General features: G+C 39.8%; 2 protein-coding genes and 1 long non-coding RNA gene across 3 annotated transcripts; all 3 read right to left on the minus strand.

Annotated features, from left to right (window-relative positions):
* Position 1: 1 nt before the first annotated feature.
* On the minus strand, positions 2 to 4,947 carry LOC145479570 (uncharacterized). The gene is made up of 3 exons (XM_081457968.1): positions 4,344 to 4,947; positions 1,372 to 1,975; positions 2 to 1,068 (listed from the first exon to the last, which is right to left on the minus strand). Exons 1-3 carry the CDS (start codon positions 4,396 to 4,398, stop codon positions 957 to 959), a joined length of 771 nt encoding a protein of 256 aa, XP_081314094.1. The 5' UTR covers positions 4,399 to 4,947; the 3' UTR covers positions 2 to 956.
* Positions 4,948 to 6,946: 1,999 nt separating this feature from the next.
* LOC145479572 (uncharacterized) lies at positions 6,947 to 9,567 on the minus strand. The gene is made up of 2 exons (XR_014048434.1): positions 8,579 to 9,567; positions 6,947 to 7,885 (listed from the first exon to the last, which is right to left on the minus strand). It is a non-coding gene; the product is annotated as an uncharacterized LOC145479572 (long non-coding RNA).
* Positions 9,568 to 11,886: 2,319 nt separating this feature from the next.
* LOC145479573 (uncharacterized) lies at positions 11,887 to 16,726 on the minus strand. Its single transcript, XM_081457970.1, has 3 exons — positions 15,995 to 16,726; positions 13,404 to 13,641; positions 11,887 to 12,723 (listed from the first exon to the last, which is right to left on the minus strand). Exons 1-3 carry the CDS (start codon positions 16,089 to 16,091, stop codon positions 12,528 to 12,530), a joined length of 531 nt encoding a protein of 176 aa, XP_081314096.1. The 5' UTR covers positions 16,092 to 16,726; the 3' UTR covers positions 11,887 to 12,527.
* Between the last annotated feature and the right edge of the window lie 436 nt (positions 16,727 to 17,162).

Below are 17,162 nucleotides of genomic sequence, written 5' to 3' on the forward strand. Positions count from 1 at the left end.
TGAGGCATTATTCGTGCCGTTTGATAAGTTGTTCTTTTAGTCCACCATAATCCACCAAGGAGTTTAAGATCTGTTGGAAAATATCTTTTGCAATTTCCTAGGGTACGTCTAAAAACTTACGGAGACGGAGCCTTCTCAGTTGCTGCCCCCAAACTATAAAATGATCTCCCTCTTGAAATTAACTTAAGTCCATCGGTCGCCGCGTTTAAATCGCGTTTAAATACTCATCTTTTCAGAATTGCTTTTAGATAATTATTTCTATCTTAAAGTTTATACTTAATTTAGTTTAAATTATTATATTTATTTTTACTTTCATGACTGAAAAGCGATATAGAGTTTTGTATATACTCGCTATATAAAGGAAGTTATTGTATTATATTGTAATTTACGTAGAGAAAAAAAAGAAGAGTAAACAAAGGGCAAGATGGCGTGTAAATGGCACTAGAAAATTAGTGTTTGTTCAGATCCTCGGGGGGTACTCCCCTATATGGGTCATATAGGCATGTGCGGCCCCAAAGGGAATATTTTTTCAGCCGTTTTGATCCTAAATAGGGTGTCGATTTGCCCATTTTGGTCTTGAAAAGAGTATGGCTTTTGTGCTCTAGTCTTGAATTGGGTATGTTTTTTTTAGAAGAAGCTACTTTTTCATCATTATCGATAAGACCATAAACAAAAGCCCTTCAAAAAATTATTTTTAGGGCAACTGTTTCAGCAGCAACGGTCATAACTAGGGTATCGGTTTTTTTGGTCAGGTGATAAGTAGGGTAACGAAAATTGCAGATTTTGGTCATAATTAGGGTTAGGAATTTGGAAAGCGAGCCGCACACCCCAACCAAATTTTTCGGGGAATACTCTCGGGGTTCAGTTATTACAATTAGCGCCTACTTTTGTTACATTTAAGGTGAGGGTACTTATATTGAGTTAACAGGAAATTTTTATTAAATTTACATGTCGTACTACAGTTTAGGGCATAGGAAAAATCGGCAACAGATCGCACAAATACAACCCAGAACGATAACAGCAACGAACTTCAACACAATTCCGATTGTGATCCAAAAGGGTGCATTGCTTAAACAAGAAAACAACATAATTAGTCATAAGAAGTGCGCAATCCTTGTTAAATACCTAGTTTGAGAGTGCTAACGAGCTCACCATACTGTGAGCAATTTGCCGAAGGTTGCCGAATATCACCCGAAGATTTCACGTAAATTTTTGAAAGCTGAAAAATTGAACATCACTTTACCGTACTTGTCGGGGTGTGAATTGCGAATGGAAGCTATGAACGGTGACCACACTGGCTTGTGCTTTTCGTTGTATTTCGGATATTTTTGTTTAGCTGACTTATTGAACTGAATTCGGCACGAGCCTTACCTGCAAAATACCTTGCCATTACTCTCTGAGCAGAAGCGAACGTTCTTCCCATCTTTGGGGCCTGGGCAATAATTTCGGATATTAACATTGTCGCTACATGAAGAACCTCCTGGAAGGCAGCAAGCAGGGTTACTGTCCCATACACAACAGTGCGTTTGATCATTCCCCTCGTCAGGTCCCGGGCAATAACTTCGGATATCAGCACTGTCGTTGCATGAAGAACCTCCGGGGAGGCAACAAGCAGGTTTACTGTTCCATACACAACAGTGGGTTCGATTACTCCCGTCATCAGCGGGACCAGGGCAATAATTTCGGATATCATTAGCACTGTCACTGCATGAGGAACCTCCCTGCGGGCAACAAGCAGGCTGGCTATTCCATAAACAACATTGCGTCCGTTCCTCCCCATAGTTGGGGCCCGGGCAATAATTTCTCTTATCAGCATGACTGCCGCTGCATGACGAACCTCCTGGAAGACAACAGGCAGGCTGACCATCCCATAAACAACAGTGTGTCCTTTCAGGAGGGTCGGACAGCCCAGGACACGTGTACGAATCGTTGTAAGGTCCTAGACATCGCACGCGTGTTATCTTTATACCACGTACTGCGGATCAAGAAAGAGGAAAAGTTCACATCAAAAATTGAGGAAAATGAAAGTACGGGAAACATTGTTACGAGCGTTTCTGTTTGCTGAGTAAAAAAAGCTCAAGTCCCATTCGGGTCAACCGGTCTGCTCTGCGGGACTTAGTTTTCATCCGGGTATGAAGCAGTATTAAGAGCTTTGCTACTCCCCCCTAGATGAGATGCAAACCCACAGCAGGCTATCCCCAGCAGCTTATTCTAAAGTCTCCTTAACTTATCGCCATTGCCCTTTTATAATACGTGGATTGAGAGATGGAAGCACTGTGAGGGTTAAGCAGTTTCTTGTGTAGCACAAGGAAACAACAGAATAACCTCAGCCAGAGGGAGACATTGAAGTATCCAGCTCTAAAATACCGCAAAAATTCGGCAGACACCATGACGTCAGTTTCCTACGTATTTTGAATTCGTAGATGTGTACTGCACTCTTCGTAGACCGGCTTTCAACAAGAGAATCCATTTTTGAGGGATTGAGTTGCATGGCCATTTTATGTGAGGAAATTAGTTTTAATTGCGAACTTGCGGTCAAAGTCACGGGAAGTTAAAAAAGTTGTTTTTCACGAAAGATGTCTTTAACACTGATCACTCCTGCCAACCTTCAATTTTAATGAAACGGTGAGGTCAACGGTTCATGGTCGTCGTTTCGATACAAAGTCGTTTCGATATAAATCGAAGACGATTCGATACACATATGAAGTCGATTCGATACAAACTGAGGTCGTCTCGCAGCAAAAGTAAACCAGAAGAAATATACCAGTGAAAGTGTGGTTATCTTCGCTTCGTACCCGACAGTGATCGAAAGAATTGTATTACCCAGTTTTAAGAGAGTTGTTCATTATTAGGAAATTTGGCAGGTTTAAGCCGCCTTTCATTTTCGGACCAATCATTGTGTTGTGTTTGATTTTAAGTTCTTATTCCAAACAAATTGAGAGCAAAATCCAAGGAGAAGATGAATGCAGATGAATTATAGGCAAGCTCAGAGAGGGCAATGCTTTTAAGAATGGTTATTCCGCAAGGTATGGTAAGACTTCTTGACTGCTAAGATTTTAGACGGTTCTTTATCGGATTTAATTTTTGCTTAAATTTGTTTTGAAAAATATGTGTTCGTTGTAAGAGAAATAGTTCGTGTATAGGTACTGGATGTCAAACTATAATTATCAAAAGTTGTCGAGGCGTTATATTTGCATGATCCCAGCCACATTCCATTAGTTTTGGAGTTACTTAATTCTTAGCCTGAAACGTCCTGAGAGACGTGCAATATTTCAAAAAGGTTCACCGCCGACCATGCGTCAGACACGAAAGCGATAGTAGCCTCCACATATTGAAATATTTTGTATTTCTTGTCATAGATTTGCATTCTCTTGATGTTATTATTTTTTCTGCTTACTTGCGCGAAAATGTCAGCGCACAGTACCCTGAGAATACCGGATAGAGAACAACTTCGTCTGAGTCCTCTTTGTAGGGTAAAACTGAAATTCCGAAGCGTGCCTGTTGTTAATAACACAGCTGCTGATATCAATATAAGACGTTTTAACCCACTTTCGAAGTTGGGGACGGAAGTTAAAGACGTCTAGAACTTTAGCTAAGAAATTCCGGTCTACATGAATCGAAGGCTTTTTTGAAATCGATGAAAATTGCCATACTGGGTATATTTTCTAAGTTAAGGATGTTATTTTCATTATGTCCTCGACTAGCCTAATATTATGGAAAATGTTTCGGACTTAACATGTCCAGTTTGGTCTTCATGGTTTAGTTTGGGAAGAACTTTGGAGCCAAGATTCTTGCTACCTGCTATAGTCTTGGTTGCTATTTTGTAGTCAATTTTAAGAAGCTAGGGATTTTGGTCTCCAGTTTTCCAGGTGAAGCTTATCTTGTTCGTTTCTTGGTTACAACTTTGATTATGCCGTAGTCTCTGGGTTATATTAAGATCACCGTTGGTTAAAGCTTGTTTATATAAACCTTTGAACCATTTTATTTCTTTTCCTAGTGTGGACCAAAAATGTAGATAAAATTCTGCTGTTAATTCCCAATTCCCGTGCATTTACCTTTGGCGTTCAGTTTTAGAGTTTTAAAAAACAATCTTTCTTAGTCAAGACCAGTCCATGGTCTTTCTATTTCCTGCAGTCCAACCTCGTTTTACCTAGGAAGGTTTGTGTTTTCAAAGGATAAATTATCGTTTTGGTTCTCACGAGGTACAGCCATGTAAAGGTTTTTATAAACAGCTTTTGGCAACTGAAAAATTCATCTGCGTTCGTTATTTCAAGACTTTGGGTTTTTTTTGCTCGTTAAGGATAAGATTAAGAAAAAACTGAACAGGTAACAGTGAAGCTTACCTGTGGCAACGAAAATCAGGGTAACAAATATGTCGTACAAACGACGATGCACCATCACTGCGAGTTTTGCTGAAGTCTGCGCGAAGTGATGCAGACGCGTCAGGGCGTGTTATATTATTGTCAGCAGTCAGTAATATTACAGAAAGGAAGCGGAAGTTTCTTGAAGATTATGCATCGTCATAACTATGAACTAAGACATTAGAGCATGTTATTAATTATATATGCTCCATCACATTGTTACCGATAGACGACTGTAAAGCGACAATTTTAGAAAGTAAAAGTACTTAAAGTAGCTGGCAACCGTTTCCAGTACTTTTCCAAAAGCTACACTTTGATGGATCAATGCTACGACTCTTTATGAAATAATGCTACAACATTAGCATCACACAAATGTCCAGTCATTGGTGAACCAATAATAGCAGTATTTTTGACACCAGGTTCCCATAACAACACTACAACCTGTTGGAAACACCCTCAATTTTGGTTTTAAGTACTTATAACTCGAAAACGAGCTCAGTGACCCCGAGTTTTTGTAATTGAATTGTGATAATAATGATAAAAATAATAATCGTAACTATAACAAAATTCTCGATCGTGATTGGTTCTCCACGTGCCTATTTGTCACGTAATCGGCGCGCGGTCACTTGGGTGTCCAATTACAGGTATCCAATTTGAACTTTCGTAATTGGACACCTGTAATTAGATGCCCACGTGATTCGCAAGTCAATTACGCGTGCTTTCATGGCTTCCTTCGCACTGTTTCCTACAGTTTTCAACACTTTTGAAAAGCGTTACAGACGTTTTCACTTACAAGAAGTTCTCAAAAGACATTTTTCATTCCGAAATTTGTTATAGATACGATTAATTAGTAATTGGACCTCGTGTCGTACAATTCAGGGAGTAATCGTGCTCGTAATCTCAAATCAGCCTCGCGCTTCACGCTCGTCCGATTTTGAAATTACTCGCGCGATTACTCTCTGAATTGTACTCTACTCGGTCCATTTACCATTACTAATAACGATAATAACGATAATAATGATAATGCTGATAATGATAATGATAATGATAATGATAATGATAATAAGTTTAATTCCATCATCATCATCGCAAGTTAATGAATTACAATGAGGTTACAAGAAAAAAAAGAGATAAAATTACATACAGGCATTTATGTAGGCAGGGACTGGGTTACAATAATCTATGTAATATTAATTTACAATCAATTCCATGACAAAGATGCAACGTTTTCCAAAGTTTATAAAACGTTTGTGGAGTAGGTTCAGAGCCTCCTTAAATTTTCTAAAATTTAAAGCTCAGAAGAGACTAAGAAGGTGCATGGGTGTATGGAGGGGATAGTGAACTGGGCGAGATACAGTAGAAGCTCTGTTGACGGATACTCTCGTAAGCGGACAGCTCTGCTAACGCCCGCCTTCACAAAACCCCGTTTGAACTCCCATACAAACTCTGTATTTACTCATCCGTAAGCGGCCGTGGACACTTGGAGGGCTTACGATCGAGTCTTTTCCTTTGTTTTAAAGCTCCCGTAAGCGGACACTCGAAAGGAACTGGGCCTGACTTTGAAAGATACTTATAAACATTTGTAAACTGTACCACTGCATTTTGTTACAGTGAGACTGTTAATGCTCGGTTAATTGCCGGCCGTAGTTATGATTTCTTCCTTAGTCACTAAGGGCAAGTCCTAGTACCGCAGTATACAGTACTGTGTACATGCAGTTATCGCCATTATCGCGGCATTGCACAAGGCAATAAAACAAACGAACCAAAAAAAAATTTGGTGGTATGTTTTCATTCCCAATGTTTATTGTTGGCTGGATCAAGCTCCCGTAGGTGGCCATCTTTCCTTAACAATTCTGGTGGCCGCTTACGAGAACTATTCTCGTGAGCCGCCAGCTCCAGTTACAGGTAGCTTTTTCTCGTTTCGAGGGCGTCCGCTTACGAGGGGCTTCCACTGTATTTTATGTTGCAGTCGTTACGAAGCCAGGGACTTGAAAATTGGCGGGACATCAACTGCTGAAAAGCTGCTGTGGATGCGGGTAAGAAGAAAATCACAGTTCGGATTTTCATTCATTTTATTCACATATTTATTCACATATTATCAACGTATTATAACTACTATATGTTGTACATGTGACAAGTTTCCGCTTCTACTCGCGTCCAATTTCTTTAATAATAACTGAAATCAGGTTTAACCAAGAGACTGCATCGAGAGTTTGGAGGGAAAGAAGTAAAGTAAGGTGTTCTCTGCTGCTGTGAATTTGAAGGCCAGAACTGACATGAAACTGGGTACGATCCACTCACCAGTCACAAACTTAAGCAAAACACACGACAAACTTCATCAAGCGACGTTAAGTGGCTACGCCCGCAGTCAAAATTAATTATGGCACAATGTTTTCTTTCGCGAATTTTCTTTTCTTGTGTCTATTACTATCTACAGAGTTTAAAAAGACGCATCGAAATATCCGTGCTCGTCCACTGATAAGGATGCAAAACTTTCTTTCATAAACAAATTTGTATAACGTTGATCAGAGAGTGTACTCCTACTGTTCAGTAACTGTTGCTATAAACAAGTTTGGTGGGCCAAATATAAATTAATCTATACATGAGATGCATTAAAATATCATTTATTTACTCAATTTTCAATACACAATATACGCAGATGATTACGATACTTGAGTAACACGTACAAACTATTATTAACAGTTACTTACAAATCATTAATTAAAGAAGATATATGCACGCTGCATCTCATACAAATCTTGTGTTATATTACCAGGGTCGAATTTGCAAACATATCAGTCCAAGAATCTAACTGATCCATCAGATTATAAGGGTGTGGTCAGGGATGCTAGAATCTAAGTCATCAATTAAATGTTGTGTAATTGCTCAGCTATAGTTGAAATTCTCAAATGTCAGTAAGATTTGCAGAACTCGAGTCTCAGCTATCATTTACCGAAGAATTTGTCAGTTGTTAGCCTTCATTTAGACCCGATCCACACTCTCAATGATGTGTGTCCAGAGCTATCTTTTCCTAGCGCTTAGTCTCCGCCTGCTAAGAGAGACGGGACTGAAATGCTTTGTCAGAAAGGAGAATAGATCGAGGGCCAGTCCTGAAAGGGAACTTGCAAATATCTGCAAAGGACATTCTTACAAAAAGAGTGTACTGAGAGTATTAAAAATTGCAGTAAAAGTGAAGGAAATCTATTTTGGGTCGAGTAAGTGCTAGGTTCGATTGAGCTAAGGTTCAACGATTATCGGGGGGTCCACAGTGCGTACATTTTTGAGGACCTACTGAATTTATCAGGCTTATCAAACACACTTACAGCAAACAAAAAAGTACACAAAAGAACGCTTACAATGCTGTTAAGTTACACAGCACTTATTTTACTGCATGTTGTTTACAAACGCTAACAACTCAAACCAAACTCACACCCTGCGTTTTTAAAAAAGCACTCCACGAAAACTTGACTACAATAATGAAAAGAGCTACACCCAATATGATCCAGCTGGTCGTGTTGTTCTTTCTGAAAAAAGATCAAATTGGAGGGTAATTAGTAAATGATAAGCTAATGATAAGAATACCAAAGCAAATGAATACATGAAAGATCATATATTTGAACTGCGGAGAAAGATATGAAGACATGATTGATCATCGCAGTTATATACACAATGTAAGTATAGTTGTGAAATTAAAGCCTGAAAGAAATTCTGGACTAAGCAAGCCACGAAGACTCTGGGAACTCTGAGCGAACGCAGCCAAATTCGCATGCTTTGTCCAAAACAAAGCAAGTGCTGCTGGGTAATAGCAATTTGAAAACAGCCTTTTGGAAAGGAGATTCAACATTTCAAAAATCTTAGTTTGAAACTTCCAAGGAGTCCAAGGAAACTGGCTTCAGTCAAGACACGACATCATAAAAATGCCAGTTAGTCCACACACCGTTCACTATTTTTTGGCTACGAGATATTTTTTCGAACACGCGTTCAGACTTTTTCAAATCTCTTGCGGTTATTGCTTTTGCTTGCGAACTCTACGAAATCAAGACAAACTAGAAGGACTATGGTCGGTTATAAGACTAGGCTTTCTCGATTTGTTTCCTTGGTCAGGATGTTGGGCGCCACCTTAGTGAATTTCTGAATGAAAAACGGACATCTAGAACTTGTATTTACCGGACCGTCTTTAGACACAGAAGACATTAAACGTCTAAATTTGGTCTTACCTCGTACAACACTTTTTATCATCGTCACAGCAGTCTGCATGCTCCTTTTCGTCGTTGGGGCCTGGGCAGTAATCTCGGAAACTGGTGTCGTCGCATGGAGTGCCTCCTGGCAGACAACAAGTAGGTTGTTCATCCCATACACAACAGTGGGTCCGTTCACTTCCATGGTCAGGACCCGGACAATAGCTTCGCTTATCAGCATGACTGTCGCTGCATGAAGAGCCCCCTGGTAGACAACAAGCAGGCTGACCATCCCATAAACAACAGTGTGTCCTTTTAGGAGGGTCGGACAGCCTAGGACACGTGTACGAATCGTTGTTAAATCGTAGACATCTTGTGATATTTAGACCACGCACTGCCGATCAAAAACACGAAAAGTTCACAACAAAAATTACAAACAATGTAAGTGCGGGAACCAGTTTGTCGAGCTTTTCTGTGCCGAGTAAAAAGCTTTAGTCGCACCTGGGCCGATTGACCCATCACGTTGGATCTTATCTGATTTTTTATAACACGAAGCCGTATTAGGAGCATTGCTACTCCCCCTGAATGGGATGCTGACCCAGCGCCGGCTACCCCCCGCCCCCCAAGCATTTTTTAAAGTTTCTATATCCGATCGAATTCTACTATTATACTAATGCAAATGCTGCAATCTAATTGTTAATTAGACTTTATTTATAATAACTGGATTGAGAAACAGAAGCACTTTGAGGGTTAAGCACAAGAAAACAACGCAATGACCTCAGCCAGTGCTATAGAGGAAGGATATTGTATGGGGGTGAGGTTGCCGGGCACAGCAAAATCGCAAAAATCCTGCGCATACCGCACAATCAGTGTACGTGACTCTTAACTGGTTGTTGCCATTACCTAGACCTATCCGCAATTTAAAATTACTGAGCAAATTCGCTTGACAGAATGACGCTGCATTCTTCGGCTTCGCTTCTAACACAACCAGCAGCCTGATTAGGATCGTAATACCGTGATTTGCATCCCTCAGGTTTAGGCAATGCCCTAAGACAACAAGTAAAATTAAAATTACTAAAAATCGTTTGAAAAATTTTCTTACGCTGGAACGTCCCAGGTTTGCCTGACCTGGGGTCCAACGAGGTAAACGCTATAACGTCACCGTGCCTCGCACATGAATATTGAGTTGATGTTTCGAACGTATGAAAGTTCGAGCTGGAAACCTACAAAACACAACACAACACGGACAGACAGTTCTAGTCTGAGCGGAAGACTTGACACAAGCATTGGAAACTCGGTGTAATCAGGTAGATAATGAGCAGAGATTTAAATCAAGTACTTAGATCGGCACACGCCAACAGCCAGAATACAGTGGAATATCTATGAGTGTTACAAACGTCAAAGGGCAAAAAATAGCCCACCAAGTCTCCTCTCTCCTTTTTTCACTTCGCTGTTTTTTCCCGCTGAGTCCCAATAAACTGAACGCCTGGAAGAGAATTGTGTGTACTATGGAGGTGTCCGCATTATAAACGTAGAGATTATTGCATTGTGGCTGGTTACTCTGCTGTCTCTGAGACTAATTGAACTGTCCGGCTGTTGCGTGGAGGTGTTCGTAATGAGCGGTTAGTTTGCATTCTTTTTTTCGCTCATTAAGGATAACATTAAGAAAAAAACTAAATCGGTAGCAGTGAAGCTTACCTGTGGTAACGAAAATCAGGATAGCAAATATGTCGTACAAACGACAATGTGCCATGATAGTTTTGATGAAGTCAGCGTAAAGTGATGCAAAATGTCAGTAGTCAGTAATATTACAGAACGAAAGCGGAAGTCTCTTGAAGATTTTGCATCGTCATAGTTTCTTTTGTAGTCGAGGCATGAAACCTTGATATTAATTCTATGAGCTATCGCAGGACCACTGTAGTGTAGAGTGATAAAGTCACAAAGTAAACTAACTGGAAGGTCTGAGAAATATTAAGGATCGCTGGCCAGCCTCGAAAAATCGAAAATCCTGAGATAACTTTTAGGGCAATCTTCGAATATGATAGCATCGCCACTTTCTAAGTTTCCAAGTTACGCGTACTGATCATGAAACATGACAGCACGAGTACCCAGGCAGACGAAAAGCATAACTGATCTGCGAGACACTGACAAATCACGATATTTTGCGATAACCGAATTCAATAATTGATTCGATCACCGAGTTTGTTTTCATATTTACTTCACTCTCTGAGAGTTCAGGGAAGAGATCTGCCATTTTTCATCCAAGAGCGTGGTTACAATTACGCATGAGCAAAATATTATTTGCAGCAAAATACATTTGGACGGTATTACGCATGAGCAGACCATAATTTTAGGCAGTCATATGCAGGTCACGTGGTGGGCTCTCGGCCAATGAAAAAGAAGGAAAAAATGCTTCGAATTATGAGTGTGGTCATGCACTTGGCGATATTGACCGTCTAAACTTAGCACAAGAGTGGCACATGTGATTAACACTGAAAAAGAACACTCAGAATGTATTCTTCATGCATGAAGGTTACCTAACTATCTGCCGATTGTACTAAAATGAAACTTGCAAACATTTGCAAAAAGATTTTGCTCAAAAGGACTTTGAACGAATACCGAGAGATACTTATGCTTTTTTTCCAAACAAAATCAAACCAGTTTAGTTCGGCTGGTTCTATTGAGTGCGGTAATCGAACTCACAAAAAGCTGGAGTTCGAGCAATTGTGTTGAATTGCCGAACCAATCGCAAACAATCGAACGATCTCGAATGAATGGAGTCCGACAGAGTCCGATTCGAGAGAGAGATCCGAGTTCGATTTCGTTCGGTTTGGTTCGCCGGGCCCGCTCAGTAAACTCGTTATTCGACAAGTTACATTTCTTTTTCGAGGGTATCTTGTTCTTCCGTTCAATAGAAGAAAAAAATAACTAGCGAATGGGGTTAATCAAACACATACTCAACTCATAGAACAACAAAGAAGTACTGAACAGCTTACCTGAAATCTTCATATTCTTTGGACGTCTTCAGATTGAATCTTGGAAAGGTGTTTAAAATCCTTTTAAACAGGTTTTTACGTTCACAGGTGACTGCAGCAACACCCCTCCGGGGAGGGGTACTCCCTATAATGACCCATACGGGTAGGCACCGCCCGAAGGGTTACCACTTTCAGGCTTCAGGTGTATCAAAGGGTGGCGATTTCACAAGTTGAGGTCTAGGCGAATCTTTGTTCACACTTTAACATATGCTTATCGCTATCTGATGACGCTAATAAAAGAAACACTCTGAATATTGAAAGGGCATAACAGTTTCATTTATCTCTGAAAATTTGAGCCCAATAAACGGAATGGTTTCAGAGAAATTCTCTTCTAAAAATTCGAAATTTTACAGAGAAATGTATGGTTCATTAACTTTTTTGCCACACAGCAATTTCGCAATTTTTGATGGCTGATATTTCCTTCAATATTGCTTGCAAAGAGCTGAAAATTGCACAAATTGCTCAACTTAATCAACTTTTTCAACTTTTGCATTTAGGTCATATATACGGCCACGGCTTCTATGAGTCAAGTCGTATGCTAATGAGGAAAAATGTAAACAATGACGTCAGCAAAGATTCGCCTATATGATGAAAGGGATAACTTTCCTGCCAAAATGGTATACAAAAGGGCGAGGGGCCGGGTTGGACCTCAGGACGCAGCCTTCACGTATAAAAGTTTCACGTAGAGTACCCCTCCCTCCACCGGGAGCAGCACAAACGATTGTTTGAAACAGGCCGTGTTATGGGACAATTGAGACTCGAAATCACATAGATCAGTTTAAGTTTCTTTATTTCTGAAGGCCTCTGTATTTTAAGCCTGACAAATATACTACTTAAATGTGGAGCAACTGGCCAAAAGGAAAACTAAATCAAACTAAATCAAATTCTTGGGCCATTTCCCGGATAGCAAACCGTCCTTGAATCCACTCCGGGCGAAGCGATCAGCCAGGGCATCAGTTGTTTCCGGGGGGCCACCGTGGAAATACAGTAGGGGGAGGAGCAGCAGCTGTGTTTTGCATCTGCCTTCTTCTGCTTCTATAATTGTTCAGCGGACACCTCGACGAAAACCAGCACACACAGAACACGACAAGTAGAACTAGAACAACGAAACCAAAAACTCCCCCTAGGATCGCAGCCAAGAGCCCAACGCTGAAAATAAACCGAAAATAATATAAGAAAAGCTGAATTTAGGCTTGGCGAAAGAACAGCATTATCTGTTATTAATGTGCAAAGACTCTCCAAATACTACAGACTAATATTTTTACTTACATTTCTAATACAGTGAAGTCGCTCTAAAACGGACACTTGGGGTTGGTCCTTACCTTCTGAGTTATCGGTAAGTCATTTTACCTTATTAACATGTCAGAGGACGTTTGAGCAGTGTGTTTTTTTGTGAAGATACTTCAGATTGGATTGCATATGTTAACTTTAAAAACAAATACAACTTTGGAAAATTCACCAGTTTTCAACTTGAAAATCTGCTAACATTTGATATTGGAACCTAAACGTGCAGTTGACGTCCTTACTTCAGTGGCAATTTGCAAGTACTTTTTCTAGATAATGGTCCAAGTAAACACTCTTGGCCGCTAATTCGTGTGATTTCCCTGACCGAGTTTTCCTCAAACACAGATCCAAAATGACCGGCGATTGTTTTGAAATTTCTCCGGCATAGTGAAGACGGAAAACATTTGATGCGCGCGTTTTCAGAGTGAATCCTCCGGTTTCAAATTTTTCCGGCGTAGTGTGCGACAGATGCGACAGATGTTTGTCGTCGAGTGACTGTAACCTTAAAATTAAATAAAATATGTGACGTTTGAACGGGGCTTTACCTGCAACACTTTCCCTCGTTATTAATCGTACAGCAGACTTTATCATTCTTTCCATCGTTTGGGCCTGGGCAATAATTTCGGACGGAAGCGGCGTTGTCTCTACATGTAGTACCTCCGGGCAGACAGCATGCTGGACCATTCCAAAAACAACAACGGGTCCGTTCAGCAGGGTCGAAGAACCTGGGACATGTGTAAGACTTGAAAATTCCTTGAGCGGGGCACTGTGTTATGCCACGCACTGCCGATCAAGATAACAAACAATTAACAGCAAAAATGAGTGAAGTTCGAGTAGTTTTACTGTTACGTCAACAGGAACGACAAAACATCCTGTTGCTTTAGTCTTCAAGGAATTTTTGGCACTTAGATTACAGCTTTCACAATATTAGTTATTCACAAGGCTGTTCTATTTAAAGTTTAATTTCCGTTCGTCGTCGCTTCATTGAGTAATCAGGTAAACTCTAACCGGCGGCTGAAAACTTAACTCTAGCCATGAAATGCGGGCGACATTTCCTATTTCTTAAAGGAGTTTTAAAGATCGAGACAAATCTGCGAAAACTTGAAGGCGGATTCCACTAAAAGTTCGAGCAATAAGTGCAAAAATTATTTACTAAAAATCTACTCACAGCACAGTAACTTTTGAAATACTAATTAAAACAACTCACTTTAGTTCATTTCTCTACGTGACCCCTCGATTAAATTCTCAAGCATTCCAGGCTCGAGATAGTTAATGTCAAACCTCGTAAGAATGCGTAAAGCGTATGTTATTGTGTTTTTAACTAACGCGAAACGTCTGTTTTATTTGAAATATGGATAACTTCAAGTTCAATTTTCTCTCGCAGGGTCAGTTTGAGAGCTTAAGTCTCGCTAAGTTCTTCTTAACTGTATTCAAAATTGGCAACTTAATTTTTGCGTTATTGCTCGAATGCTTTGCGGAAATCATCTTAAATTGAGTGTTTTTCTGTCTCACACCTCAGTCCAATGTTCTCCCGTGGATTTATGAACCTCTTCTAAACACTTAATCTGTTTTCTAAACCACAACACGGAAATTGTTTCCTATTTGATCGTTAACTAAAGAGGGAATGGTGTACCACAGGGATCTATCCTCGGCCCCTTATTATTTAACATCTTTATGAACGATCTTTCCTATGTTATTGAGAAGAGCACTCTGTCCACTTACGCTGACGACACTCAAATCTTTTACGCTGACAATGAACTCTCCAAAGTTGAAGAAACAATCAACAGTGATCTTATCAGTGCTGATATATGGTTTGCGCGAAATGGTATGGAGAGGAACAGTTCAAAATACCAGGCGATGGTTTTGGGAAAAAATAAAGGAACTGATGAGCCAGTTTTTAAGTGTGAAGAGCCACAGCTTCCCATATCCAACACAATGGAACTTCTTGGCGTGACAATCGATGAGAAATTAAATTTTGAAAAGCACATCGCTAAAATATGTAGAAAAGTCAGTCAACAGATCGCTGTATTAAAAAGGATTCAGAAACTGTTGCCTTTTGAGACTAGAAGAGATCTTTACAAAGCTTTTATTCTATCACACTTTAATTACTGCTCCGAAACGTGGCACTTCTGCACTTCTGTAATAAGAAGTCAGCTGACAAGTTAGAGATGGTGAACAAGCGAGCGTTCCGTTGTGTTTTTAGCGATAAGTCCTCGCCTTATGCGTAACTTTGTAAGCGTATCGTCTCACAAGTCTTCGTAAACAGCGATTAGCGAAAATATTGTCCACTGTTTTCAAGATACTGGCCAGCGATGCAGGACCAGCAAGCTTACGTGATCTTATAACAGTAAGGTGCTCCACTTATAACCTTAGGGGCACCACAATACTGGACCTTCCAAAAGTAAAATCAACAACTTTTGGTTTAAGATCATGGAGATACGCTGTATCGAAATTGTGGAACGCTATACCGGACGAGTCTCGAAAGATACAAACGTAAACTACTTTTAAAAACAACTTAAAAACATTAGATCTCACGGGACTCTGAGTGCGAAGTGGATCTATCCTTAATCAATTTTTACTGCTTTTAATGTTCATATTTTCTTATATATATATTTTACTTGTGACTACATTGTGAATTCTTATATTCTAATATTAGCTAGTTCTTAATCTTAATTTATTTAAATTTATATACCTTCATAAGGCTCTTATAATTTCTGTTTTTTTGTTTTTCTTTTTTTCGTGGCGTACCTGTAAACTAGCTTTTTAGCTAAGCGTACCGACCACGTGAAAGAATATATTGATTGATTGATTGCGCAATGACAACGCAGAAAATGCCAGCCACAAGGAAGAGATGCGCATGGAGACATTCAAATAGGAAGTACCTGGTAAATAACAGCTACATTCTAACGAAGATTTGATCCTCAGCCTTTCAGACCTTAACGTGAACAAACTGTTTAAAAGCAGGCTGTTATAACGAACAGCCTGACGTTCCGTTTTTACGTGAATAGTGAACCACAACAATGACATTTCAGCAGTTGGTGCAGACCGTGTAAAATCAAACAGGTCCGGTTAAAATGTATAGGTTTCGTTTTTTGAAGCCCCGGGGAAAACACTGATCTACAACAGTAAAGCTTACCTGTAGAAATGAACATCAAGAAAACGAAACTGTAGGAGAAACGGGGTCGCGTCATCATAGTTTCGTCGAAGCCAGTGTAAAATGATACAAAACGCATCAGGGCATGTTATTTATTGTCAGTCACTTCAGCAATATCACAGACATTCCATTATAATTTTAATGTTTGCCAGTGATTTTACACAAACGCTCATGCATAAACAATGAAATAAATAGAGCGAAAATAGATAAACGCTGTCATGGGGACCTAAAAAATATACGTAATCGTGAAGAGAGTTGTTGACCCGCTTGAGGGTCCAACATAGGTTTGACAGTTTGCGGGATAAGAGTAAAATTGGAGGTAGGAATCGGGATGGTAGAAATTTTAATGGCAGGATGCGGGATAAAAAAATACTTCGGCGGGAGAGAGATCTGATCATGTCGACAGGTAGGATGAAGGACAGTTTTAAAATTGACGGTGGGATGCGGTATGAAAAACGGAAAATTACAAGATACGGATGTTGTGTGGAAAACTGCGACTCTAACCAGATAGAATAATCGAAACAAACATTATGACTGGGGCGGGATTGAGCCAAAAATAGTGGCTGAAGCGCGATTGAAAAAGCCTATGTTAGACTCTCCTGCTTCACTTGCTGTCAAATAAAGGGATCGAAGCGAGTGACCCCAGCTTGCAAAGTAATGCAGCAAAATTCTTTACAAACACCTTAATAAAGACCCTGAGAACTACCCTGAGAGCTACCCTCTTTAAATAAAGTCTTTACTTACTTACTTACTTACTTACTTACTTACTTACTTACTAAATAAAAGGTACAAATAAATTACAAATTAGATTGCGAAAATAACGGAATATAAATACATTTTGAGCGAGTCAAAATACAAACGGCTTATGTAAAAAAAACTAACATGGCCTAAAAAATAATTACCTTGGTGCTGCCTTGATCACCAGAACAATGATAAACGTAAAAAAACTTGCGTCAACTTACGGTGAGTTAAGAGATCTTGCGTCAACTGATCTTGCTTGCGAAAAAACTAATCGGCTTTGATTTTATAACGCTAGCTGGGTGTCGCGGCGCTTACGTGTGTGCTTTCGCGGCACCATTGAACTTACTAGAAAGATCTAGAAACAAAAGTAACGTACGCCTGGCGTAAAAGCGAAACAATTACGCATGAA

This window comes from Orbicella franksi, chromosome 2 (genome assembly GCF_964199315.1).
Source record: "Orbicella franksi chromosome 2, jaOrbFran1.1, whole genome shotgun sequence".
Taxonomy (NCBI): domain Eukaryota; kingdom Metazoa; phylum Cnidaria; class Anthozoa; order Scleractinia; family Merulinidae; genus Orbicella; species Orbicella franksi.